The 27989-nt window shown below is 37.6% G+C and overlaps 1 protein-coding gene across 4 annotated transcripts in view; it reads left to right on the forward strand.

Annotated features, from left to right (window-relative positions):
- Positions 1–27989, forward strand: part of NEK11 (NIMA related kinase 11) — a 222668-nt gene that overhangs the window by 43287 nt on the left and 151392 nt on the right. For all 4 annotated transcript variants that reach the window (XM_087946118.1, XM_087946119.1, XM_087946121.1 and 1 more), the window contains exons 3-4: positions 24292–24457; positions 25606–25724. In XM_087946118.1, the coding sequence (XP_087802244.1) occupies positions 24292–24457; positions 25606–25724 (285 nt within the window). The remainder of the gene's footprint in view (positions 1–24291; positions 24458–25605; positions 25725–27989) is intronic.

Below are 27989 nucleotides of genomic sequence, written 5' to 3' on the forward strand. Positions count from 1 at the left end.
ACACACACACACACACATATATGGTTAATTCTAATTTATTATCAAACTATGGGGCTATGTCTAGTTAATGTAACAGATCTCTCCATTTATTTCTGTTATAAATTAAAGGATCTGATATTTGAATAAATATTTTGAGCAAGGGAGCAATAGATTATGGATAATACAGATCAGAACAGTAGATAGCAGTAAAGCAACATTAGCGTGGCTTTCAATAATTGTGGCTGTACACTGTGTCCTCCGGTATTTATAATTATTTTTGTTTCCTTTGGAATTTCTTTATTTTAATTAAACTATAAATATTTACATTTCAGATTAGGGAAAGAAAGAGCTTTAAAAGTATAATCAAAGTATTTATAATTTTATTTGAAAAATATATAAATGAGATCTGTATTTGTAAGAATATTTTTTAACTATTCATTCCTGTTCAAATAATTCAGTCAAGGATTCTACTCCTTTTGCTGCTATGAACCTAGCCCTTGTCTAAGATTGTTTTCATGTTTCTAAATGAAAGCTTCCAACTTTTTGAAAAGTTTAAACATTAAATTTAAATGAAGTTTAACAATATAACTTGATAATCTAATAACCAAGAGGAGTGGCCGTATTTTTTAAATGTGTAAAACCCTGTTTTCTGACCTGCCTATCACACTCTTGGGCAAAGCATGTGAGCCATTTCTTCCTTTCAGTGGTCCATGAAAGTACATCTCTAGTATGTAGATGCAGATAATAAAGTTGAAAAAAGGTGAATAACAATTTTACAGAACTATAGTTACATTGAGGCTGGGGGTGACAAGGAGTGGCTGGGAAGGGAGGGGCTGGGTGAAGTGCCCTTGACATGAGTGACATCAAGTTGGTCATGCCCAGCCAGTCACATGACCACCAAGCCACACCCACAGAACCTGTAGTAAAAATATTTGAATCCCACCACTGTTCATATCCATACCATGTTGGAGAAGTATTTTAAATTTGAATGGAAGTATAAATTATATGTTGAACAGCCGAGTTGACATGAACCTTAGTGTAAAGGAAAAACAATTAAACAACTCATATTATGAGAATTGAAAAATAACCAGATAATAAGTACAAATGCTATAACTACAGTAATGTGAAAATATGGGTGTGGTTGCTTATGTAGTAGCTATGTAATATACTTAAGATGTATATGAGAGCTGCATTTTGCTTGCTGGTTGAAAGAAAACTTATTGTTCACAATAAAGAGGAAAAGAAAACAAGAGTAAATGCAAACTTTAAAGGGAATTTGTTTATTAAGTATCCCTGGGAAGAAGTAATACATAATTCTGATTAAAAAGGATAAGAGAAATAACGGAGTAAATTTATGAAGTGCAATGCAGCTTTACACCAGACGGAAATAATATAACACATGCTTTGCCCTTTAGCAGATCATAAAAGTACATTTTACAATGTGAGAAAGTTTATATGTATCAATTTATAGAAAATACCTGATAAAAATTACAGTTACAATTATTTTACACAAATATAGACTATAAGGTTTTTTGCTGAATGCAACAAAAGGAGTAGGTAATGGATTTAAAGAATGTGAAAAAATAAGTTGAGTAATCAGTTAATTGTTTCAACATTAAGCAAAGAGAAAAACAAGACTGTATGATAACCCTTTGTTTTTGGTTTTTTTTGAAACAAATTTTATTAATTTTAAAGACAAACAAACCATCATTAACCATTGAATACATAAAACCTCTTTCCATTATAAATTTTACAAGTCGAATAAAACATTATTTTATACAACATAATTCTATTTTACACCATTTCCATATGAACATATAAATATCTCTTAGCAAATTTCTCATTATTTCTCTTTACTCTTATTCAATTTCATTATTATTATTTTTCCTATATTTATCCAGTTTATAGTTATCATCTTCATTTCTCTCTGACTTGGTTACCGTTATTCTCATCCAACATTCCTCCAAGGTTTTATTAATTCTCACACAAACATAAACACACAAACACAAAAACATAAAACTTCTTTTTGAAAGTAACTTGGCCCCAGATTACCTCTCTCTATATGGACTTCAATTAAATTCAGTGCTCATCTTATATACCATTACCTATCTTATTTACCATTCTATATCTTCTATATAGCTTCTCCCGCTTTTCACTCTTCTTAATTCTATTTTATTTAATTCATTTTAATTTTAAATCATTATGCTTGTATCTTTTTGTCCATTCTTTCCAAATTATCAATTTATCTCGTTTCCTATAGTAAAAAAAAAAAAAAAAAAAAAGGATTTCTCCTGAAATCACTAATCAGAGTATGATGCCTTTCTATCGTCCCCCTAAGTTAACATTTAAAATAACGCCTAGTACCCAATCTGATTCTGCTTAGTACATTCTACCTACTAACTTTTAAAAAGAAGAAAAAATAATAAATCCAAAGTGATTAAATACCTAATTAAATAATAAATCTAAATATTAAATCTTGTAACATTCCAATTATCTATTTCAAAGACAAATGCTACAGTAATAAGTTTATAATAACATCAACACAATAGTCAATTAAACTCTTTAATTAAACTCAATATTTTAAACATTCCCTTTAATATTTTGTTAAGTTTTAAAGTCTACCATTACTAAACATTTCAATATTTTAATCTTTTATTAATTCTTAAAACATTCTAGTTTTCTATTTCTATTTATTAACACCACTCAGTTGGTATGGAATACACAAAGGTCCTTCCTGAGAGATAAAGCTGCCAAATCTGAAATCCTCCTGGCAGAGGTAATTTCTACCAGGAAGGCTGCCTTGCAAGACAAAACTGCAAGGAAGTGGACCTCAGTGGTTCAAATGGGGCCTCAGTCCAAGACTGCAGTACTTTAGAGAGGTCCCTTGTTGGAAATTGATGAACCACTGGAAGCCTCAGGTTTATAGCACCCTTCAGAAAACTGCGGACGGTGGGATGTCTAGACAAGGGATTCCACTCCCTCAAGGACAGAACAGAGATGAAGGCTGCCACCTGCCTCCGCAATGTGTTAGGAGAAAGCCCTTATCCCAGGCCCTCTTGGAGGAAGTCCAGCACCCTGTGCAATCGAGGCCCCAGTGGGGACAATGTCAGACCTAGAACACCATTCGCTGAAAGCCTTCCAGGTTGCATCTTAGATGTGGTTGGTGGAGGTCTCCTGAGGCCTGGATGGTTCTTATTACAAAAAGCTCAATCTCCAGGCGGCCAACTGAAGTCCCTGAGGCTCTGGGTGTCATACTGCCCCCTGGCTGAGTGATACTCTGTCCTCTGGTATCCTCCAAGGTCTGGAGATGGAGAGATTTACTAAGTCCGCAAACCATGGCCTTCTGGGCCAAGGATAAGCTCTGCTCTTTCACCAACAGTTTCTGGATCACTCTCAGGATCAGAGGCAGGGGAGAAAGGCATAAAGTAAGTCCGGTGGCCAAGGGCTGCATAAGACATTAGATTCCCTCTGCCCGGAACCTGCAAACCTGTAGTAGAGCAACCTTAGAGTTGCGTGTTTGATACTTAAGGTGAAAGGTCCACAGCTGGTACTCCAAATCACTCCAACAGCTCCTGAAATCGGGTTGCAAACTCCACTCTGTGTGATCAATGGTGGCTCTACTAAGCCTGTCAGCCTCAACAATGGCCACACCAGCGTAATGTTTCAAAGCTCTGAGCAATACTGTGCTCTCTGCTTCTCATAAGGAGTTTTCCTGCCCTCAACATCCAAGCGGCTATGAATGTGTCCCACCTTGGCTGTTAATGTGCACCTTGATTGATACAAAAAACAAAGGATGTCCTTACCTGAGACAGATTCCTCTAGGTTTTTCAAGGAGCCAGATGGTACCATCCTAAGCTCGGCTAATTAATGTTATGGTCCAAATCTGCCTGGGACCATTGTTCCTGGACCACCCTGGATTGGAGATGGGTTCCCCAGCCATAGAGACTGTCATCCATGGTCAGCACTAACCTGTCAGGTTCCTTGAATAAGAGCCCCAGGGAGAGGGCCTCAGATGAGCACCATCATAAGGATCGCAAGACCAGAGATGTCAGTCTGACCTGTAGAAGGGAACAACTCCTACCTGTCTTCTGAGTATGGGAGAAGAAACCACTGGAGTGGCCTGGCATGGAATCTAGCCCAGGGCACAATATTAATACAAGATATCATTTTCCCCAGGAGCTTGGAAAGCGTAGCCAGGGACACCCTATGTTTAGTTTTGCTTGCCCAATTAACTTCCTGACATTCCCCTTATGTTCTTGGGATAAGGAAATGGTATCTATTACAGCTCCCAGATGGAGTAGAGAGGTGGTGGGAGTGAAGTGGCTTTTGGCCTTGTTGACAGAGAAGCCATGCCTTGGAGCACCTGAATGGTGATTTCCAAATCCTCTGTTGCTCGAGATGGGGAGGATGACTGACCCGTATGTCATCCAGGTAACACTGGACTCTTACTGGGATGGCCCTGAGATGGGCTGCCAGGGCTGCCAACAGCTTTGTGAATGTTCTGGGGACAGAGGAAAGCCCAAAGGGCAAGGCCCTATATTGATAGTGCCTCCCATTATAGCAGAACGTGAGGAATTGTCTATGGGACAGAAGAATCAGGACATGAAGGTAGGCCTCTTAAATCTATGGAGGTCAGGAAATCCTCTTCCTTTAATCCCCTCTAGAATCGCACTGGAGGGGAATGTATTTTTGGTAACTGCCTGTATTTCATCCAGCAAGCAAGACGCTTTAAGTCCAGAATTGCTCTCCATCCCCCCAAGGCTTTAGGGATTACAAACAAGATGGAATAAAATCCCATGCCCTGTTGATCCTCAGGCACCGTCTGAATTGCCTGGATTTCAAGTAGGTGCTTAATAGCTGTTTCCATAAGGACCTTTCTCTCCCTGTTCTTTGAAACAGGACAGTGAATAAAAAACCTCGGGAGTGTAGAGAGGAACTCAAAGGAAAGACCCGAGCTGACAGTCTCCAGGACCCAAGTGTCTGTGGTTACCTCCTCACAATGCCCGGCAAATAATGCCAGACTTCCCCCAATGGGAGGGTTGACATCTAATTTATCTGGGGCATCGGAAGGATGACCCCCAGCTCCTCAAAAGGGCCACTTATTGTTAAATGGGCGATTTCTACCTGTCCTGCCCTGGGGTTGATCCTGCCTGGGGACGAAAGGCCTCTGGGGCCTAGAAAACCTCCCTCCTGCTTCAGGAGTCCTATAATAGGAATGTCTGAGAAAGGGAGTTGATCCTAAATCCTTCCTTCTGGACCTGGATGGCAAGACCTTCTTTTTGTCCTTGGACTCCACCAGTACTTTGTCCAGAGCCTCTCCAAATAATTTATTCCCTTTAAAGGGAGCAGTGGCCAACCTCCACTTATGTCACATATCAAATTGTCATTGTCTTAGCCAGAGCAGGCGGCAAGAGGTCACAGTCCCCCCTATTGCCCTAGATACAAATCTGGCCGCACTGAGGGTGGCATCAGCTGAAAATTCCACTGCTGCTAATAGCTTGTTCACATGTTGGTGTGATCTCACATTGTCCAGTGGAATTCTCTCTTGCAGCTCCTGGAGCCAGATATGAGGCCCTGTTGAAAAGGGATGCGGCCGTGGAGGCCCTCACTGCTCATGCTGCTGACAGGTGTCTTCTCTGCAACGTCTCTTGTCCTCTGCTTTCAGTGAGTCCTCAGGCTCCCCAGGGATGTCGGTGTTCACTTCCAGGGCCACAACTGGGGCATTGACAGTGGGCACTTCCAGGGCCTTGTTGAACAGCTTCTTGCCCAGGGAGGAAGGGCTTGGACCCAACCCAAGGGATGACCACTGCCTTTGGATGACCATGGTGAACATCCTTGGCACAGGGACGACATCTGTTGTTACTGGGGTTTTTTGAGGGGGGAAATAGTAGGTCATCGGGGTCTTCAGAAGGTCAGTAGGCTCCCCGTGGTTCAGGAACCAAGGCCCGCCCTGTGGCTTTTTTAGCCTTCAAGAGGAGCGACCTGAAGATGGCTGGTTGGAACAGGCCTGGCACAGAGACTTGTTCAGCCTTATTGAGGCCTTCATCATCAGAGTAATCTCTGTCCATCATTTACCCACTGTCAGATGGGATGGAGTGGGAGCTTTCAGCAGGGGCATAGAACCCTGATTCTGAATGTAGGGAGAGATCATCCTTATGATGACACTTGTGTCTCCTACTATGCTTGGATGAAGGGGCTGGAGCCTCTGAAGACGAACACCTAGTCTGTTTTAAAACAGTTGACACACTTGCCTCATTTAAAAGAGCCTACAAGTTGGAATTCAGGCTCTTGCCTCCTGACTGGTCTAATGCCAGCTGACATGGTAGTAAATGTGGCTTCTGGAGCCATTCTGGGTCTCTGACCTATAACTGACAGTTCTGTTGCTGGGCAGACTGAGAAAAAAGCCCCTGAAGCCTCAATAGATTCCTGTTGCTCTTCAGCTCCCCCTGTGGCCATTTCTGTTACTGCACTCCAGTCAGTTTGCAGTTGCCTATCTCCTCTTAATAATGGTCGCCTCCTCATTTAGACGGGAAACCTACTGGGCACCATTTCTTCTGAAGTTTGGGCCACTTCTTTTCTTCGAGCCCACAACTTGTCAAGAACCTTGTCTGTATAGCGCTCGTCCTGCTCAGATTCTTTGGAGCTCTTTTGAGCCCCTGCAACCTTGTCCTTTGGCTTGGGCTATAACAGGAAGACATCTGGCCTGCGAGCAGTCTCCTCAACTCTCCTGACAGCGAGGCTAGCGTTCTGCCATTTTTAATTATAATGCTATTATTCCAGAGTTTCCACAAGTTATTCTGCAGCCTTCCTATCACTACGTTATCTAAAGATTACTCTCCTTACCTGGCCTGTCAATGTGTGAGGAGATTTCTGCCTTCACTGTAGTTTTCTGCCGCTTCAACGCTGCCACATTAAAACAGGCATCCGCACAGCTGTATTTCAGCCATTGAGAGCCTTGCCAAGCCAAAGCGCAGGGATGTGGTGTGGATGGTGTTTCTACACACCTCCCATGAAAAAACAATGTAGATCGTCCCTTAGCTGATCTGTTGTCCATTGAAATAGTATTCAGGATTGGTGATTTTTTTTAATTTGTTGAATTAAATTACTTCAAATTTTTATTCTTTAGGAGAAGAAATTAACACGTCATCCAGCTAGCTGACTGAGACAATTTCTGGGAGGTCCCTAGCAACAGAGGGAGTGTCCTCAAAGATTTGACAGACTCAGTCCAATCAGCAAGCGGAGATTGATCACCCAATCCTGAATGCTATCTCCACCACAAAGGAAAATTGTGGAATTCTAAAATATATTGTAAATTCCCATCTCATACCATTAATATATACATAGAAATCAAATTGAATTCATAGATGTGTGAACCAGCCTTATAGCTTTTCCTCCAAAAATTTTTATTAAAACATACAGTACTATATTAAAGCACACCTGTTAATTTCTATATATGCATATACTTGGGAAAATTGGACTCATTTGGGTCTTGTTCTGGTTCCTATGTGGGGAATCCTGGGGACTACTATTCAGGGCAGGTGAAACCTCAATAAAGATTTCAAACCCATGTGATATATGCATGTTTGACTGGGACAGGACTCCATGCCTAGCTTGTGCTTCCCAGAAGTTCATAACTATGAAAACAGGATACTAGATAAACAATTTTATCCAAACAATTTTAAGACAGTTTAAATAGATCATCATGAGTAACACATAGGGAATTTTAAACCTAGTAATAGCCCTTGAAAATGCAATAGATCAGGAGTGATAAATCCACATCATCACGGCAGTGGCATTACAACTTTTTTCCCCTTCACTAAATCTGGCATGGGCGTGGCCAGCACATCATGCATTCAGCTCATGGGCCGCGAGTTTGATAGCCCTGCAATAGATCTACAAACCAACTATACTTCCAGTACTTCCAGATGCAGTATTTGGTGCCCAATTCTCCATTTTAACTGTCAACTCCTGCATCTGTGTCCTGGAGGAACACAATAGTAGAACTGACCTTGATTTTTTAAATTAATTGAAGCTCAACTAAAAGGTAGATTTAAGATAATGTTAAAAATTCTATAATATGTTGTAAATTCCCATCTCATACCATTAATATATACATAGAAATCAAATTGAATTCATAGATGTGTGAACCAGCCTTATAGCTTTTCCCCCAAAAAATTGTATTAAAACATACAGTACTATATTAAAGCACACTCGTCAATTTCTATATATGCATATACTTTTAAGCCTTGGGGATTTTGCTAGGTTTTTAAAAAAGAAAATTATTGCTGATACCTTTAAATGTTTTTGTCTATTTAAAAATAAAATAAATTTATAACATGAGAGTACTCAGTTTAAAAAAACAAACTGAATCTTTCCACAAGATCCATTAATCCTCCAAGACAAATTCTCTTTGTCATGGATCAAGGCTGTTGAGTCCAGATTTGCCAAACTAGGCTTCTCCCCAGCCTCAATACTCAAGCTGAACTACAACAAAACAAAACATGTGATAAAGGGTAGAGAACATCGAATGGCAATCGGACTTAGGGAAAATTCGATTGTTTCTGGCTCCATATGCCATTAGATATGTTGTTACTCCTGTCAGTTATCTTAGCCAGTTGGAGTCAGCAAGCCATAGGAAAGCATTTTTGCTCCCACTGTTCCATGTGCTTCCATCAGCCATCCGGTACGGCAAGTATAAAAATATATCATTGACTGAAATATACCATTATGGCTTAGGAGAGGTGGAGACCATTGGTCACATATTCCTTTGATGTTCCTTTTACAGAGAGATTCAGAAAAACCATATTATTCCAATAATTGCTAGATATCTTGGCTGTTCTGACACTGCTTATCTCCAGTGGCTGCTTAAGGATGAACAGTCCATAATTAGAGCGCAAGTGGTTAGATTTTGCGCAGCACCACTGGGGATTCGTCGGAAACACATCTGTAATCCCCTCTTCTGTTGCTTTATAATATTATACTTATCTTTCAAATTCTTCTTCTTCTTTTTGGTTGTTTTTTCTAGTCTTAAACCTTTCACTCTCTTTTCCCCCTTTTCTCCCCCCCCTTAAAATTATTTGATCATTAAAGATGGCTTCTTCTTTGTCCCAATCTTCTTGTTCTGCAAATGTTTCTTGTTGTTTCTCATAGTTCCAGATCTCCATTTCTAAGAATTGAAATACGAAGCCAAAAGAACCTCTCCCTTCTTGTGCATCTTCTTTCCATTTTTAAAGTCCCATTCTCAGTTCTTCTAAGAGTGATACCATTTTAAAGACTTTTAAACAACCATCCGATTAATTTTAGTCATCCAGATGCAAAAACCAAAATCACCAAGTAATCCAAATAATCCAAGGCTGTTTCTTTCTGCTTCTTTTTCCACTTTCTCTTCCTGGGGTTCTATTATTTTGTTACCAAGTTTCAATTAAGATGTATCTTTGAGGAATCTTGTTGAAATTTCCTTTTAGTTACAGTTCCATTCCTTAGTTCCAGGCAGTCTCCTCCATTTTCCAGATCCTGCCCTTTTATTCTTTTTTTCTCCTTTCCTGCTTTTAAAAACTTTTAAATATCCAGAAATCTTTATTATCCATTTGACTTTTATTTTCAGCTTAGATGCCTATTAATGTCAAAGTGGATTTTTTCAATTTCTTGCTTAAGTCTCTTAGCTGTCAGTATAAGGAAGGGAAGAAAAAAACCCTAATCCTTTCCTTCTCTCTCTCCTTCGCAGCTTCAAAATCTTCTTTGGGAACAATGTTATTAAATTTAAATTCAGGGTACCTTATTTGTTGCTTTTGCTGTTTGACCCAGTCAACCAAAACTTTCTCTTCTTCTTCCTGCACATTCTTTTCCGGTCGAAGTTCTTTGTGGTGGCCATTTCTGACCACCGCTACAACCGCCTTTGGAAAAGGGAGTAATGGCCAGCTGGGGAAGAGATGCAGCTCTCCTCAACCCTGCAGGCAGTCTCCCCTTCTTCACCACCTCTACGGGGTGGCTTAGCCCAAGCCAGCCAGCTCAGGGCGCTCCAGCGGCGAGCATGGATCAAAGCCTCGCAGAGACGAGGTTTCGGTCTGTCGCCGAAGAAGCTCAAACCGGAAGCCTAAACTAGAATTTTTAAATGTAAATTTACTAAGTGTTTTTATTTGTTCTGGTCTCTGGTGTATTACTGTAATAAACTTTTAAAGAACCCTGAATCTTAAAAAGCAATATGTTTGTTATCTTCCAGGAGTCAGTTGAAAGCCAAATCTGTGTCTAGGTTTTACCTTTCCAATAAGCAACAGAGTTGGAAGATCATTTAAAAGCAGCTTATTAGGGTACCCTGATAAAGTGGGTCTCTCTATGAAAAAAAGGAAGAGAGAACCTCAAGCCATATGTTTTTCTCCTTTTTATAGTTAACACAACAAAGAAAATGCAAAATGAAAGTTGATTGGACAGAATAAAAGTAACTTCCCCTTTGTATAGAAAATCAGTTACATGTAGTGAGGTATGTTATATATTTGTATCTCATAATATCACACATGTTCATTAAAATGAGGTCTGACATCAGAAGGGGCATAAATTTAAGGAAAAAGGTTGTTTAGAGTTCATGAAAGAGATAAGCCAGACCCCAACTTGTACTAATAAGCTTTTCTTATCTGGAGATAGTCTCGAGTTTAGGAATGTTAAAAGTTAAAAAGTATGAACATCATTTTAAAAGAGAGAAAATAAATCAGATTAAAATACAAGGTTGTGGTGCAACATTGAAGCGGAGCAGGGGAATGGGGCGCCATTCTGAATGCCTGAATTTTTGTGATCGGCAGCTCATAGGGGGGAAGTCGGATCCTGGAGGGACTGGCAATAAAGAGGAGAACATTTGGAGATGTCAAGAAGAGCCATGAATTCCCAATGCTGTAAGAAGAAATCCTGAAAACTGGTGCAAAAGAGGATTATCTCCATGATCGGAACCGGAGACGTGGCTGCCTGACCAACTGATGAAGGAAGTAAAGAGTGAAAAGCAATGAGACTAGCAATGGAAAAGTGAGATAAAAGGAAACTACCTGAGTAGATCTGTGACAGTGAAAGAAGAGAGAGGCTCCAAAATGGGAGTTCAAAGCAGGCAGCGGACTTGGCAGTAGGAGCATTTATGATGGATTGAGTGACTGATTTTTGCACTGAGAGACTAACAGGTGATAGACGGGAGAGAGATAGAAGAGACAATACGGTTTTTCTCTTTTTGTATGTGTGGACGGTGGAGAGAGAGAGATTGGCAGTGGTGAGAACTGTGAAGGACGTGTAGTGAGAAAGGAACAATGAGTTATAATGATTGTGCATTTCTTTTTGGAAAGAAGACATCTGGAGATAAGAACTCAGTGAAGAAAGAAGATTGGAGGTTTTGCAAATAGCACTTATAATATACAGTATATACTTAATATATGTAATAGCTAGAATACTTATATAGAGTTATTAGAACAACTATTGCATATTGAATAATAATAGGTTGAATATATTTGAATAAGAAGTAATATTCTGGTAAAATTAATATCCTTTTTTTCTTTCCCTCATTCTTGGAAACCTTTTTTGTATAAATAAGAACTTTTATACTTGTAACTGTGGAGAGAATGAAGGTAGATTTATAGTGGATTAACTCATATAAATGAGGTGGTGACACTGAAACAAATACCCAGGAGAGTTAGACAGCAGAGGAGAAACTATCAGTTTTTATCATCCCAACTGATTAAAAACAGGATGGCGTACCCCAGAAAGAATTCTAATATCTTGGCAGGAAAAGAACTACAAAATCGACTAATTGGATATAGCACATGAATTTCATGAGTGATATTTGGGACCCAAAGAGGAACAAGAAAACAGGGAGGAACTGGAGAGTAGGAGTCAGGAAGAGCAAACATCTGAAGATAAGGAAACAGAACAGGAAATAAAAGAACAGAAAACCTGAGAGGAAGAAGAAAACAACAAACCCAGAAGAGAACTTAGAGTAAGACAAGAGACAAGAACTGCCCTATACAAACAGTAACATGGAAAGAGAAATTACCTTATTGTCAATTAACATAAACAGTCTAAATTCACCAGTAAAAAGGAAACAGGTATTTGAAAAACTAAGAATCAAAATGCAAATATCATATGTATGCAAGAAGTCCATATCTCAAAATAGCAAGCAGATTTTTTAGAATTTCCTAAACTAAGCAAACTGTATCTGGCCCTGACAAATAAAAAAAAGAGGTATTGTGGTATACATGAAAGATTGGCTAAACCCAAGGCAGATTTATAAGGATGAGGAAGGAAGGATGTTATTTATAGAAATCACTTTGGATAAGAAGAAGATATTGTTGGTAACAATATATGTCCCAAACACAAACCAGAAAGATTTTTACTCTAAACTCCATTGGAAGATAACAGAAACCAAACAGGTGAATGTGTGTATAATAGGAGACTACAACGCAGTTCCAAACATAGAAAAAGATTATAAAAGTAGTAAAAACAATTAAAAAAAGAGAAGAACAATCCCTTCTACAATTAATAAAATGGCAATAGAATTGAAAGATGTTTGGAGGGAATTAAACCCTCTCAAAAGTCAATTTACATTCTTTTCTAATCCCCACCAATCATGGTCCAGAATAGACTTGATATGGATGGACTCAGGATTAATGGAAAACGTAAGAGGAAATGGAGATTATGCTGAATACCTGGGCTAATCATAATCCAATTAAAATTAAATGGAGAGGAAAGAGGAGGATTGGAAGGTGGACTTTTAATAAAAATCTATTAAGAGATAAAGAATATATTTGGATGATAGAAAAGGAATTAAAAGTATTCCTCCAAATTAATCTGAAAGAGCAGACAACAGCGCAAAATTTTTGGGATACAACAAAGACTTATGTAAAAGGCTTAACAATTGCCTATGCTGCAAAAAGAAAAAAAGAAACATCAGAAAGAAAGTCAGGGGAAATTGGAAAACTTGGAAGCCACCATGCAAAAAGACCCTAACAATAAAAATCTCAAAAGAGAAATTGACTTGGTGAAACGTGAAATAAATTTTTACGTACAGGAGGAATTGGCCAGGAAAATTAAATTAGTGAAGCAAAACTATTTTGAGAATGTGAACAAACCAGGGAGATGGTTGGCACACAAGCTAAAGAAGGAACAGGAAAAAAGAACAATAGTAACCGTGAGAGATGAAAATGGGAGATGAAAAGAAAGTGATTGCCCATTGTTTTTGTTTTTTTTCTAATTTGTATACCCAGGATGAAATCTCAGAAGAGGACATCATCCAATATCTCAAAGAAAAGTATTTGCCTAAAATATCGAATGTAGAAAAATATTTTTAAATGATAAAATAACTATAAAAGAAATTAAAGATGCAGTTGGGAAACAAAAAGCGAATAAAACTCCAGGGTCAGATGGGATACCATCAGAGTTCTATAAAGAATTCCAAGGATTATTGGAGGAATTAATGCTGGATTTGTTTAATGAGGCTTTAGAATGAGCTAAAATACTGAAGACGTGGACAGAGACATACATAGCACTTATACACAAGGAACAGACAGACTCTCAGCAAATAAGAAATTACAGACTGATCTAGCTTCTAAATGTGGACTATAAGATTTTAGCTACAATAATGTCCGAAAGACTGAAAAAGATACTAAACAAAATTATTCATTCTGACCAGAATGGCTTTCTCCCAAATAGGCAGATGAAGACCAACACAAGATTGATTATGGACGTCCTAGAATATTATGAGATGCACCCAAATAAACCTATGGTGCTTATGTTCTTGGATGCCCAGAAACCGTTTGATAACTTAAATTGGCATTTTCTCATCGAACAATTGACAAATATGCAATTTGGTGAAAACTTTTTGGGACTTATGTTAGGAATGATACCTAACAGTTGGGTTGGAAATATATAAACCAGGATAGTCATTTAATACTGCATCTTTAAGAGAATGCTGTAAGTGTGATTGGCTGAGGTTCCTCCAATGGCTATAAGATGGAGCCAGAAACCTGGTTTCCTCTTCTTGCATTTCCTGTTTTGCCGTATTGCCTGATCGTCATTCTGCTCGGATTGCTGTGAGTTTTGCAACTATTAGCAAACTCTGTTTACTGAACTTTGTTTATGATACTTGACTTTGTTTTTGGTTTATCCCTGGACTTATACTAACTGCTTTAACCGTGTATGATTTGGACTGTTTGTTGGAGTTTGTTTACCTGTTTACCGGAAGTAAAGCCTACATTTTACTATTCAGTGTATCTATATGCTGGTTGTGTGTTATTCAATACCACTCTCACTACATCTCCCTGTGTGCACTCATTCTCCTAATGGGGAATTACCTCAACACTGGTTATGGGCCCAGGCCATACCAGGCTCAGGTAACTGAGAGTTAGTGTGAATACACAGTACTGTATACAGACAGCTGTTTACTGTTTAATTGTGGATTACTCTCCTGGTAAAGATGGCACAAGACCCGTCAACAAGTCTATCACTGATAACCCGGTTGGATGGAACAAATTATGTTTCCTGGTCTATGAAGTGCAGTCTATTTCTGCATAGGGAAGGGTTATGGGCTGCAGTTCAAGATCCACCGGGTGTAAATGCTTGGGATACAAATAATGAGGACGATGCCAAAAAGTTAGCTGATTTAAATGGAACAATGAATGAGCTCTTTGTATAATTGGACTAACACTGAGTGACCAGCAGCTAGTCCATATTCGTGGAGAAGAGTCTGCTGCTAGGTGTTAGGAGAATTTGAAGAGGATTTATGTTCATGACAGTGTAGGTGCACACATACAACTTACACGTAAACTGTTTAGAGTATGTCTCCTGAAAGGTGGAGATATGTTAGCTCATTTGAACTTCATGAAAATAACTTTTCAGGAGCTACATGAAAAGGAACTGATTTTTTTCAGAACTGCGTCAGGTTTTTTCCTCCTTGGATGAAAGTTATGATGGTTACATATCTTCACTGGAAGTCCTGACCAGAAATGAACTGACATTGGCTGACATAACCGGACAATTGTTAGAAGAGGCAAGAAGAAGGCTGGAAAGAGACCAACTGTGAGAGAAACAACCACAAGAAGAGGATTTGTCTTCAACTGCCTATACTGTTAGGAAATGTTTTTCTTGTCGGGCTAAGGGAAATATAGCTAGATTCTGTAAGAAGGGAAAACGACAGAATACTAGTAATCACCAGAAAGCTAAGAAGAATGCTAATTTAGCTATGTCTAGCAATTCAACTGTAAACCATGATTTGTGGGTAGTTGATAGTGGAGCATCGCAGTGCATTACTAGAAATAGAGGTTTGTAAAGATGTGCATGAGTAAACAACATGTATGTTGATAGGAACTGCATATTGTCATGTGTAAATGAGCATTTATCTATGTTATATGTACCTAAACTGAAATTTAATTTGTTATCAGTAAGGGCTTTAGTTAATATTGGATATGTAGTAACCTTTAGGGGAGATAACTATATAATAGAGAAAGAGGGTAAAAGTGTTACTGCTACTTTAGAGAATGATTTATATGTTATACATGATGACCAGTTGCAGATGGCTAACTTGGTTTATAACAATGTTAAGCCACATGACGAATGTATACATTTACTGCATAGACATCTGGGACATATTAATTTCAAAATGCTGAAACAAACTGTCAAATTGTCAGAGGGAGTAAAATTAAAACCCTGTAGCAAGTACTTAAACTGTAATGCCTGTAACCAGAAGAAAAGCAAGGTTACTCCAGCAAACAGACTGAATGGGTTTAAGACCAAAGAACCTTTAAAGATTGTGTTTGCTGACATAATTGGTCCTAAGAAACCTAGTTTGGGAGGTGCCTGCTATGTTTTGAGTATAATGGATCATTACTCACGATACAGTTTCTGCTATTTAATGAAAAACAAAACAGAAACATTCCAACATTTCTTTAATTAGCTAAGGTTTGCAGAGAGAAAAATGAAACATAAGCTAATTACTTTAGTTACTGATAACGGGACTGTGTTTATTAGCAATAGATTCCAAACTATGTTAAAATTGGCTGGTATTGAGCATGAGCGTTCTGCCCCTTACAGGCCACAACATAACTCGTTTATAGAACGAAGAGGGCAAACGTTACAAGCCATGGCTCGCACTATGTTATCCGATTCAGATTTGCCTGAAACACTGTGGGGTGAGGCCATAATGTGTAGCAATCATGTGTTGAACAATGTGGTGAACACAACAACTGGTGAATTGCCATTCACTCGTTGGCATGGCAGGAAACCAAATTTAAGTTATCTACATACATTTGGAGCTCCAGCATAGGTGCATATTCCCTGACAAGTAAGACTGATAGAGCTAGGAAATTATTTTTCGTAGGTTACGAGGCCAACCACAGATCATTTAGATTTTGGGATCAAGGCACAGCTAATATTTACTGTAGCGCTAGTGCTAAATTTCTTGAACACATTGGGTGGAATAAAGTAGAACAGGAATCTAACAATGATGTTATCAACACCCAAGTAATCCCTAATAATGACATAGTTAAACCATCAATAAATAAAATTAAGGAGGAAGAACAGGCACAGGAGGAGGTAGAAGAACAGGAGCAGGTGGAACAGGAGAGTCCTTCAGTAAGCCCTGAGTTGCCTAGCCGTTCAACCTGTATAACACGACCACCAGATAGATATCAGGCAAGTATTGTATGCCAAGTAAATACAGTTCCTAGTAACTATAATGAACTGAAACTGTATCCTGCTAAGGATCAGGCTGCTTGGAAGAAAGCAATGGATAAGGAACTGAAACCCTTACAAAGTTTCGAGGTATATGAAAATGTCAGGTTACCACCAGGTAAGCATGCCATAGGGTGTAAGTGGATTTATAAAATTAAGACAGGTGTAGATGGGACTGTTACCCATAAAGCCAGGTTAGTAGCACAAGGGTTCGATCAGTCATCCAATGACTACGATGAGGTGTTTGCACTTAATCTGAAGGCTACCACATTACGAGCAGCATTAGTGTGGGCAGCTAAGAACAAATACACAATAAACCATTTAGATGTGGAGACGGCATATCTTCATGCACCGTTGCAACATACTATATATTTAAAGAAGCCTTTGGGAATAAAAACTGATAACAAAACTGATTGCTGGAGATTAAAAAAGAGTCTTTATGGCTTAAAGCAATCAGGCTATGAATGGAACCAGTGTATAGTAAAGGAATTAACAAAGATAGGCTTTATAGCTGGCATGGCTGATCTATGTTTATTCAAAAAGGAAAGTGATGGTGTAGTTTCATTGTTGCTATTGTTCACTGATGACATAGCATTAATCACCAAGACTGAGCAAGAAGCTACTGGGATTATTTCACTGTTAGAAAAGAAATTTAAAATAAAACATTTAGGAGAGATTAAACAGTATCTTGGTTTAAAAATTGATAAAACTAGGGGAGGATACAAAATCTCACGGGCAGACAAAATTAACCAGTTACTAAAGAATTTTAAAATGGAACTTTGTAAACCGGCTAAAACACCAATGAGCCAGGAATTTGGTCACAATGATGTACAAAGTCTTGTTTTTGATAAAGATATTTATCAATCATTAATTGGTAGCTTATCTTATTTTAGTAATTGGTCAAGGCCAGATATAGCATATAGTGTTAACCAATTAGCCAGGTTTAACACTGAGCCTACTGAAAGGCACTGGCAAGCTGCTAAGCGTGTGTTGAGATATCTTAAACCAACGATGCATTATGTATTATATTTGGAACCTAAGGATGAACTAAGTTTAACTGCATATGCTGATGCAAGTTTTGCTACAGATGTATCTACATGTAAATCAATGTCAGGTACTGTACTATTATTAGGAAAGGTGTTAATTGGATGGCAGTCTATTCGACAAAAACATCTAAGTTTATCAACAGTGGAGGCTGAATTCTCATGTTTGTCTCTATTATGTACAGAATTAGTTTGTTATAAACAACTAATGATAGATATGGGAATTAATGTAAAGGAACCTATTGCTGTGTATGAAGACAACCAATCAGCAATTCGGATGGCTTCCAATCTCGCTGTAAAGACAAGATCAAAACACACTGATCTAAGATATCTAAATGTGAGATAATGTGTTCAAAGTAAAATGATTAAACTGGAGTACTGCATGTCAGAGAATAACATTGCAGATCATTTATGAAAGCACAAGGCAATGTAAAACATAAGGCTTGCTGTGATGAATATGGATTTAAACTGTAAGGTTTTATATATTGTCCTACCTAAAGGGGAGAATGTTAGGAATGTAAATCACCTAACAGTTGGGTTGGAAATATATAAACCAGGATAGTCATTTAATACTGTATCTTTAAGAGAATGCTGTAAGTGTGATTGGCTGAGGTTCCTCCAATGGCCATAAGATGGAGCTAGAAACCTGGTTTCTTCTTCTTGCATTTCCTGTTTTGCCATATTGCCTGATTGTCATTCTGCTCGGATTGCTGTGAGTTTTGCAACAGTTAGCAAACTCCGTTTACTGAACTTTGTTTATGATACTTGACTTTGTTTTTGGATTATCCCTGGACTGATACTAACTACTTTAACCGTGTATGATTCGGACTGTTTTTTGGACTTTGTTTACCCATTTACTGGAAGTAAAACCTACATTTTACTATTCAGTGTATCTGTATGCTGGTTGTGTGTTATTCAACATCACTCTCACCATGTTTCCCTGAGTGTACTCATTCTCCTAATGGGGAATACCATATCAACTTATCAAAACAATTTATAAAGTACAAATGGCAAAGTAAGTAATAATGAATGGAGAAACCACAGATGATTTAGAAATAAATAAAGGAGTGAGGCAAGGATGTCCATTGTCCCCTTATTATATATATTGTCTGAAGAAGTATTGTTGTCAAGATAAGACAAAATCGAGATATCAAAGGATTAACTGTCAAAAAAGAGGAGTATAAACTCCAAGCCTTTGCCGATTACATGGTATTTATAATGGAAGACCCAAAAGAAACAAGTTCTACACTAATGAGTGAAATAGAAGAATTTGGAAAGATGGCAGGGCTTAAAATTAATAAAGAAAAAACTAAAATAATAACTAAAAACTGCACCAAAAAAACAAAATGAAGAACTAGCAAATAAATTAGGTATGTAGATAGTAAGAAAAGTAAACTATCTCGGAATTTGGCTCACAGTGAAATGTTCGTCGATAAAAGAAGACAATTATGATAAATTAATACTTCAAATTCAAAAAGATTTAGATAACTGGGCTGAGATACAATTGTCACTGCTGGGGTGGATTACAACTGTAAAAATGAATGTGTTACCAAGTTACTATTTTTGTTCCAAACGGTGCCAGTCAAACTAGGAAGGAACTTTTTTGAGAACCTAAATAAAAAATATAGAAATTTATTTGGCAGAAGAAAAAAGCTAGAATAAAATATAAATTATTGCAAGATAGTAGAAGCAAGGGAGGATTTGATCTCCCAGACTTTCAATTATATTATCAGGCGGCAATAACTACATGGATTAAGGATTGGATTAATTTAACAGATAAAAGAATATTAACGATAGAGGATTACGACCTACAACTTGGCTGGCATGTGTTTCTTTGGGATGGGCAAAGTAAATATCATGCCTATTTCCATTGGGGGAGAGATACTCTGCTATCTATATGGGAGAAACTAAAAAAGAACCATTATGCGAAGGTGCTGTTATGGTTATCAACAATGGAAGCACTAATATATCCCAATGCTCTAGATTTCAACAAAATGATAAAACATAGAAATCTGTTAAATGAAAAGGGGGAATTAAAAACACAGAGCCAATTAGAATACCAGGGAATTGAAATAGGATGGTGGCCTTATTTGCAGGTTCAAACACAATACAAAAAGGACAAGGAGCAATTTGGTTTTTATATAACTCAACAAGAGTTAGATAAAATACTACAAGGGGTGGAAAAAAATGATTAGCAAGATATATAATTACCCATTGGATTATAAAATGAAAGAGGAAATTGTTAAAGAAAGTATGATAACCTGGGCCAAAAATGTGGGCCATAGCATTGATTTGGAACAGTGGGAATGTATTTGGCAGGTAAACTATAAGTTAACATTGTCGGTCTCCTACAAAGAGAACATATATAAAATGTTTTACTGCTGGCACCACCTCCCTCCAGCGAGAATAGCCAAAATGTTCCCAAATATGATAGCTAAATGTTGGAGATGTAACCATAAATAGGAAACATATTTTCACATGTGGTGGACGTGCCCCCATGCATGGAGATATTGGCGAAAAATCAAATCATAGTAGGAAATAACAAAACAGAGAATTAAATTTAAACCAGAAATCTTCTTGTTAGGCATGTTAGAGTCTAATATGAATAGAAAACACCAATATTTAATGCTCCATATCATAACGGCTGCCAGAATCTCTTTCGCCCAAAATTGGAAACAGGCTATGACCCACCCCCCAAGAAGCCGCAATAATTAACAAGGTATATGAATGCGCAGAGATGGACAGATTGACGAAGTTATTGAAGAATAAGGAAGGAGAATACTATAAAATTGGTACGAATGGACAAGAAAAAGACATAAAATGATAATGTATGTAATAGCATAAAACAATAAGGTTTACGTGTAAATAAATGTAAATACAAATGTATATATGTATAAAATGCTAGAATAACAAAGAAGCAAATACAGAGATGAATAACACGATAATAGAAAACACTTACAAATGTAAACACTGCTATAAGTAATGTTGTAAAATGTGGAAATTTGTTTTTAATTGTCAAGACATTGAATAAATAAATTTATTTAAAAAAATAAAAAATAAAATACAAGGTAATTATAGTAGTTAACAAATAACAATACCCATGTTATTTGCCCCTCAGTCTAAATTTTTCTAAATAAATATTTCAAAAGGGGAAAGTAAAAACCTCTTTGCAGAAGATGGAAAAAATATTTAAATGTTTTAAATCCATTTTATTCATTTTTCCTGCAACAATTCTAGTATTCTGTAAAAACTTTCAGTTAGTGAAAAGACTAGCTATGATTTTAATAATAAAAATACAGGTTATCTCTTATCTAATTTATAAGTGTACAAATTTTTCATTTGCCATCTAGTGATAGAATTTTAATAAGATAAATATATATCATGGCTTGACAGGTGATGGCAATAGTGAAATCAGAGTGAAGTAAAGGACAAGCTGTTCTGCGATGTCAAGATATTATTGCTGCCTTTTGATGCATAAAGATTTTCTATTAAGAGATATTTAAGGAAAGCTCATTGTTTTTGACAGTTTAGTGACATGATCTGTAAGCAGGAAAAAAACAATGTCATGCTGTCAAATCAAAGATGAGAACATTACTTTAAATATTATCTATTTTAATAGCAGAAAGTTTGCAGTAATTCAGAAAACTATATTCTGTATTTTATTATTATCTTATGTATAGGTAAGTTTTAGCAAATGGTATGTACAAAAATGTTCATGTACATATTGCCAGGTAGCAGTGTTTATGAAAAGATAGTTTAAAAGGATTTATTGTTTACTCCCTGAAAACAAATACTGTAGCTTCCCTTTTCTTTACAGAATATGAATTTTTATTATTGTGAATATCAGTTGCAGTGTTCTCTTCATACTGTTTAGACCCTCTGATTTACTCAAATTGTACTGAAAATGTTTAGCTGTGCTCATCTAAAACCTTATTACAGTATACAGTGTTTTCTTGTATCAAGCTCTAATATAAAGCCATAATATATTTTTAGTATCTTATTGATTAAAATGCATGGAAAGGTTTGCTATTGAATACAGGCATACAATTTTTATTTATTCAATATAAAAATTCTGAATTCCCATTTTAAAATATGTGAAAAGTGTTTTGTATAACTTCAATTAAAAATTATCATCATCATCAATAGTAAGAACAGAATAACAAAGGTGAAAGAGACCTTGGAGGTCTACTCTAACCCCCTGCTCAAGCAGGAAATCCTATAGATTCCAGACAAGTGGCTGTCTAATATCTTTTTTAACATCTCTATTGATAGAACACCTACTACTTCTGTAGGAAAGCTATTCCATTGGAAAACTATTCTCAATGTCAGAAGATTTCTCCTTAATTCTAGGTTGCTTCTCTTCTTGATTAATTTCCATCCATTGTTTCTTGTCTTGCCTTCTGATGCTTTGAAAAATAGGGTGACCCTCTTCTTTGTGGCAGCCCCTCAAATATGGAAACATTGTTGTCATGTCAACCTAGCGCTAGTCCTTCTTTTCACTACTTGACATACCCAATTCCTGTAACCATTCTTCATATGTTTTAGCCTCCTAATCATCTTTGTTGCTCTTTTCTGTACTGTTTCCAGAATCTTTACATCTTTTTTATAATATGGTGACCAAAACTGAGTGCAGTATCCTAAGTGTGGTCTTATTAAGTCTTAATAAAGCAATATTAATACTTCACATGGTCTTGATTCTATCTCAATGTTAATGCAACCTAGGATTGTGTTGCTTTTTTTTTGGTTGCTGCCACACACTGCTGGATCATATTTAAGTAATTAAGTGTTAGTCCTACAAGACCCCTCTCACAGTTACTGCTGTTGAGCCCAGTTTCGCCTAATGTGTATCTCTACATTTGATTTTTCTTGCCTGTGTAAACCTTACATTCTCTACATTGAATTTCATTTTGTTAGATAGGGCTTAGTGTTCAAGTAATAATTTACTTTTATTTACGTTTATCAGTATGCCATCTTGATGACAATAATGTCCTTCAATTATTTATGTAGTACAATTTCTGGTCACACCAATAAAATTTGAGTATAATTTCTAGAGTATGAATGCAGAAAATATATATTTTATGCAAGTTATATATCAAAATATGTGGCAAGCCCTTTGTTACAATGTGCAGCAGAAATTCATATCCAGAAAGCACACACAGATGACTGATTCAGCAGCATTCATTAACTTCTTTATATACCTTTTAAATGAGTAAATGTACAATACCAAAGTAGATTCTTCCAACCTAGTAGAGAGTTACAATCAAAACACAAGCAACAGCTTCAGAGTTCAGAGCAGAGATTAGAGCCACAGCCAGACCACTTCTAGTTTCACTTTCCAATTCAGCTCTCATTGGCTGGTCTGTTGCCATGCCTATTAATTGGCTGACTTTATTACTAAGATCTATTCCAGTTCATGAATATTATGACACCCCTCCCTTCATAACTGGAATAGAAATAAATCCAATTAACTTAATATTCACTCCACCCAGGGGTGGGATACTACCAGTTCTCACCCATTCGCTAGAACCGGTTGTTAACTTTCTAAGCAGTTCAGAGAACCGGTTGTTGGAAGAAATCTCCTTTTGTTCTTTTCCACCCTTCTTACATTCTTGGCAGTATGCCTAGACTTACTGTCTCCGAAGGAGGTTTTTTTTTTCTTTCTTTCCTGGTACTTTCTTAAAGGGGAAGGGTTGTTTTAAGCTTTTTACACTGCTGTTGGGAGGAAATACTTCCCTGTTGGAGTTAGCCAGAAAGAAGCTTTTAATAAAAAGGAACCAAGATGAGTGACATTCAGCAAGGCTTCTTGGCTAGCTAGAAAGATTGACATTCAAACATGAGTTTACATACCCTTTTTGAGTTTTGGTCTAAAACTGGTGACCATTCGAACTTACAATGGCACTGAAAAAAGTGATTTATGACTGTTTTTCACACTTATGACTGTTGCAGCATCCTCACTGTCATGAGAAGCCAGGCAAGGAGAAGCGCCCCTTGATGTGAGTGATGCCGGGTTGGCCACACCCACCCAATCACATGACCACCAAGCCATGCCCACCAACTAAACCACGTCCACAGAACTGGTTGTTAAAAAATTTGAATCGCAACCCTGACTCCACCCAATGGCTTAGTCACTATGTCAGCCAGATTGTCTTCTGACGCACAGTGAAGCAAGCTAATCGATTTATCTTTGATGGCTTCTCTTACATTACAATATTTAAAGCCTACATGCTTGCTTCTATTTTTTTACTCTGCCACTTGTTGCCATTTTAATGCAGGCAACATTAAGGAAAACAAAAAGCCCCCAGTAACATAGTCCTAAATAGGAAATTTTAAATTAAAGGCACAGAATGTTAGAAATGCTTCAGTAGCACTTGCCTAACCTTATTGGTGACATACAGTTACTTTCTATCCCCAAAATCACCACAAATAAAGTCCATAAAAGCACCAAATAGAAAGAAAACATCAAAAATATTGAAATGTGTATGAATGAAATTTATATTCTCTGTTTAAAAATGCCAGATTAGAAAAAAGAGCTGTTGTACAAGTATCTTATCTTACGATTTACTGATTTTATCAAAAGGAAAGTTTTGAAAGAAATCTCTGTGGGGAATCTTAAGCCCAATGAAACAGTTGAAGCAAATTTGGAAGCACAATTGTTGTCCAGGCTAGACCATCCAGCCATTGTTAAATTCTATACAAGTTTTGTTGAAGGAGGGAGTTTTTGCATCATTACTGAATACTGTGAGGTAAGACTTTGTACTATTTTTCTTAAGAGCTGTTAAATAAATGTCCTTAAGAGGTTTTAAGGATGCTGTCTCCCCCACCCCAATATTGTTTCAGGATTCTTATTACGGTAATTTGCTAAGAGAATCTCAAGATTAATTTCCTAAGAGAATCTCATGAGACAATCCAGTGCAACTTTAGAAAATGAGCTGGCTGAGATATTGTCACTAAAAAACTAAGTGTATCTTTATGGGAGCTTCTGGTTCCCTTAGGTTTGTACTTTATGTTCTTCAAGAATGTAAGTAACCAAACAGTTATAGAAAGTTTATGTAAAGTAAATTGGTATTTTTCTGAACTTAGAATTGAATTTTATATGCTGACAGCCTGAATGCATGAGGTCAATGTCAATTAACTGTAAAGCAATTGTTTTAATGACTAAGCTTCCTTCCTCTTCAATTAGTTAAAGATAGTGCTGTGTTTGCTGAGAGTGTGAGGAACTACAGGAATCAGCATGCTTTGCCAGTGAAAACTGTAGTTTGCTTCTAAGCTTTAGTAATTATATATTTCTCTCCTCCAACCCCCAGAATCAGTAGGGCAGAAAATTTAAAAATTCTATTTATATGACGAGGCTGCAGTAAGTTGGCAGGTCTATGGATATTATGATCACCTCAGAATACTTTAATCAATAGCTGATTATAGGGTTACTCTGTCTTGCCCAAATTAAAAGCAGCAGTTTTACACATTAAAAAAAATGGATATCTGTTCTGTGCCAAAAAGTTCCATTACTGTAATCTGTTTTTCCAAAGCCCTTCCTATTTTTATAAGAACGCACTATATGACTGATTTCATCATTGGCATTCATCAGTTGTGGGTAGCCAGATGTTAACACCATGGAGTTCAAGCCTTCAGCTGGGAATTGAACTCACAGATCTTTGCACATCATGACTATATACAGTGCATTAGCTTTAGAAGCTATCTAGGTCCTCACGCTAGGCTTCTGAATTGCACAGAGCATTCATGGAATTAAAACAGATATATAAATGTAAATTAATATTTATTAGTAAAAACAATAGAAGATGCTCTGGTTGTTTTCAATAATTTCCTTTTCACTAATTTTAATGAATTAAGATGTAATGCTTTCATCAGATGGACATTTGCTCCTGTGTTTCAGGGTCAAGACCTCGACTTTAAAATTCAAGAGTACAAAAGAAGTGGCAAAGGATTTCCTGAAAGTCAAATAGTAGAATGGTTTATACAATTATTACTTGGAGTAAACTACCTACACGAAAGGTACAGCAGTTTCATTTGTCATTCGATAAATTGAAGCTATGTTTCCATTATTAGATTGCTGATATAGAGCATAGAGATTGCTGACACAAGCTGACTTTAAAAGCTTGTGGAATAGGTATTTATCTCTAATATGAAATTCTGTCCAGCTATCTGACTTTGGATTATTAATATGTAGCTAAAGTGAGTGCCCCTTTTAAATAATATATTTTCCAAAGTTTGCCATTTTAAATCTCACTATTGTTTCTGCAAAGATGAGATAGAAAATATATTGAAAGAAAATTTTGGCTTATTTCCTAAGAAAGCTAATGTAAACATGCAAACTATTTTCCAAATGTGAAATTTTCTCTTATGTCTCACTATTATTAGGAAAGTGAAAATATTTCATTGTCCAAACAGGAAGAAATAGATATTTCCTTCATATACAGCATTCATTTACACCAGGGGTGTCCAACCTTTCACCTTCCCTGGGCCACATTAGAAGATGAAAATTTGGTTTGGGCCGCACATATAATAAATTATTATAAAATAATTATATTATAAAATTATATAATAAATAATAAATTATTTTTATTATTTATTATTAATTATTTATTAAAAATTATTTATTTTTATTAATTTTCCGGCCAAATTTTGCGGGGTGAGGGGAGGGGGAAGAAAGGTCGCCCGCCTCGCGCCTACCTCTCCTCCTGCAAATGGCCCAGCTGGATGCGGCAGGACTGGAAGGCAAGGACTGGGAGGCTCGGGGCAGCGGCGGCGGGGGCAGAAGCGACGGCGGCAGGGGCAGCGGCGGTGGCGACGGCGGGGGCAGAAGTGGCGGCGGCAGGGGCAGCAGCGGCAGCGGGGCAGAAGCGGCAGTGGTGGGGGCAGAAGCAGCGGCGGGGGCAGCAGCGGCAGTGGGGGCAGAAGTGGCAGTGGCGGCGGGGGCAGAAGCAGCGGGGCGGGGGCAGATGTGGCGGCGGCAGCGGGGCAGAAGTGGCGGCGATGGCGGGGCAGAAGCAGCAGCGGCAGCGGCAGCGGGGGCAGAAGCAGCAAAGGCGGCGCCCGCCTTTTCTGTTGCTGCTTGGCGTGGCGCTCGCCTCGCCCCGCCTCGCGCCTGCCTCTCCTCCTCCTCCTTGCTGGCTCTTGCCAGAAGGTTGGGGTGGGCACTGGGCCGCATTACAAGGCGACCTGGGCCGCATGCGGCCCGCGGGCCACGGGTTGGAGAAGCCTGATTTACACTGTGTAAAAATAATTGAGCTTTCTCCATACTGACATAATATTGACTTCTAAAGGAGGCTTTCTTGAATAGGGCTATCAGTCCAGATCATAAATATACCTACAGTTAGTATGTTTGCAAATATCAATTGCAAATGTTGCTAACAACTGCAATACACACTCAGAATATGATTTCCTCTCATCCCAAATCAATGTGATTTAGGTATAAATCAGGTACCTGGGAACTGGTGACTAAAAAACAGTAACACAGTAAAAAAATGTCATCGTTTAAGTGAGAGGATGATTTAAAACCTCTTTGTGTGCACAGTGAGCCATCCCTTGCTCTGCCATGTTCATGCTGTGCCTTGTGGGCCACTGATGCACCCACCTATTAGCAGTTACCCCTGCCACACTCATGCCATGACTCATGGTACATTTACAAATTCTTCACCACCCAGGAACAGCCAGTCATGTGCTCGTACTGTGCACTATGCCTTACCTGCCTGTTCGCTTGTTGCAACCACTTGGGACTTGCTTAAAAATCAATGAGCTTTACTTAACAATGGTAACCAAATGTGCTGGGATTGACATTGCTAAGTGATGTAGCATGTAATGTCATGCTTCACAACAATATTGCTTAGCAATGAAAATTCTGATCTGTCATTAACCAAGGACTCGTTCTTTTGTAAGATATTTTTAATCATATACTAAATTTCCCAAAACCAGCTTTCCTTGTGCAAAAGACAAACAATATCTATAAGACACTTTTTGATTCATTTTCAATCAGAATTGCTAAAATATTTTTAAAAATCTTTATCGTTTTCTTGATGTTATCAGAAAGAAAGTTTGACCTGCAGCCCTTCATGTACAGTATCTACTTTATGCCTGTCCTTTGTCCATTTATTTGGAAAAAACTTTGATATTAATATTATTCAAAATAAAAAATTGACTTAGGTGCTAATTAATGCATTCAGGATTGCAGTCCCAAAAGCAATGATATTAATGCAGTTAGGGACATGTTTAAGTTTTATAACAAGACACATTTATTACAATAACAAATTATTTTTTCTT

Source organism: Notechis scutatus, chromosome Z (assembly GCF_049901735.1).
Source record: "Notechis scutatus isolate UNSWTSFEM ecotype Mainland chromosome Z, rNotScu1.2, whole genome shotgun sequence".
NCBI classification, from domain to species: domain Eukaryota; kingdom Metazoa; phylum Chordata; class Lepidosauria; order Squamata; family Elapidae; genus Notechis; species Notechis scutatus.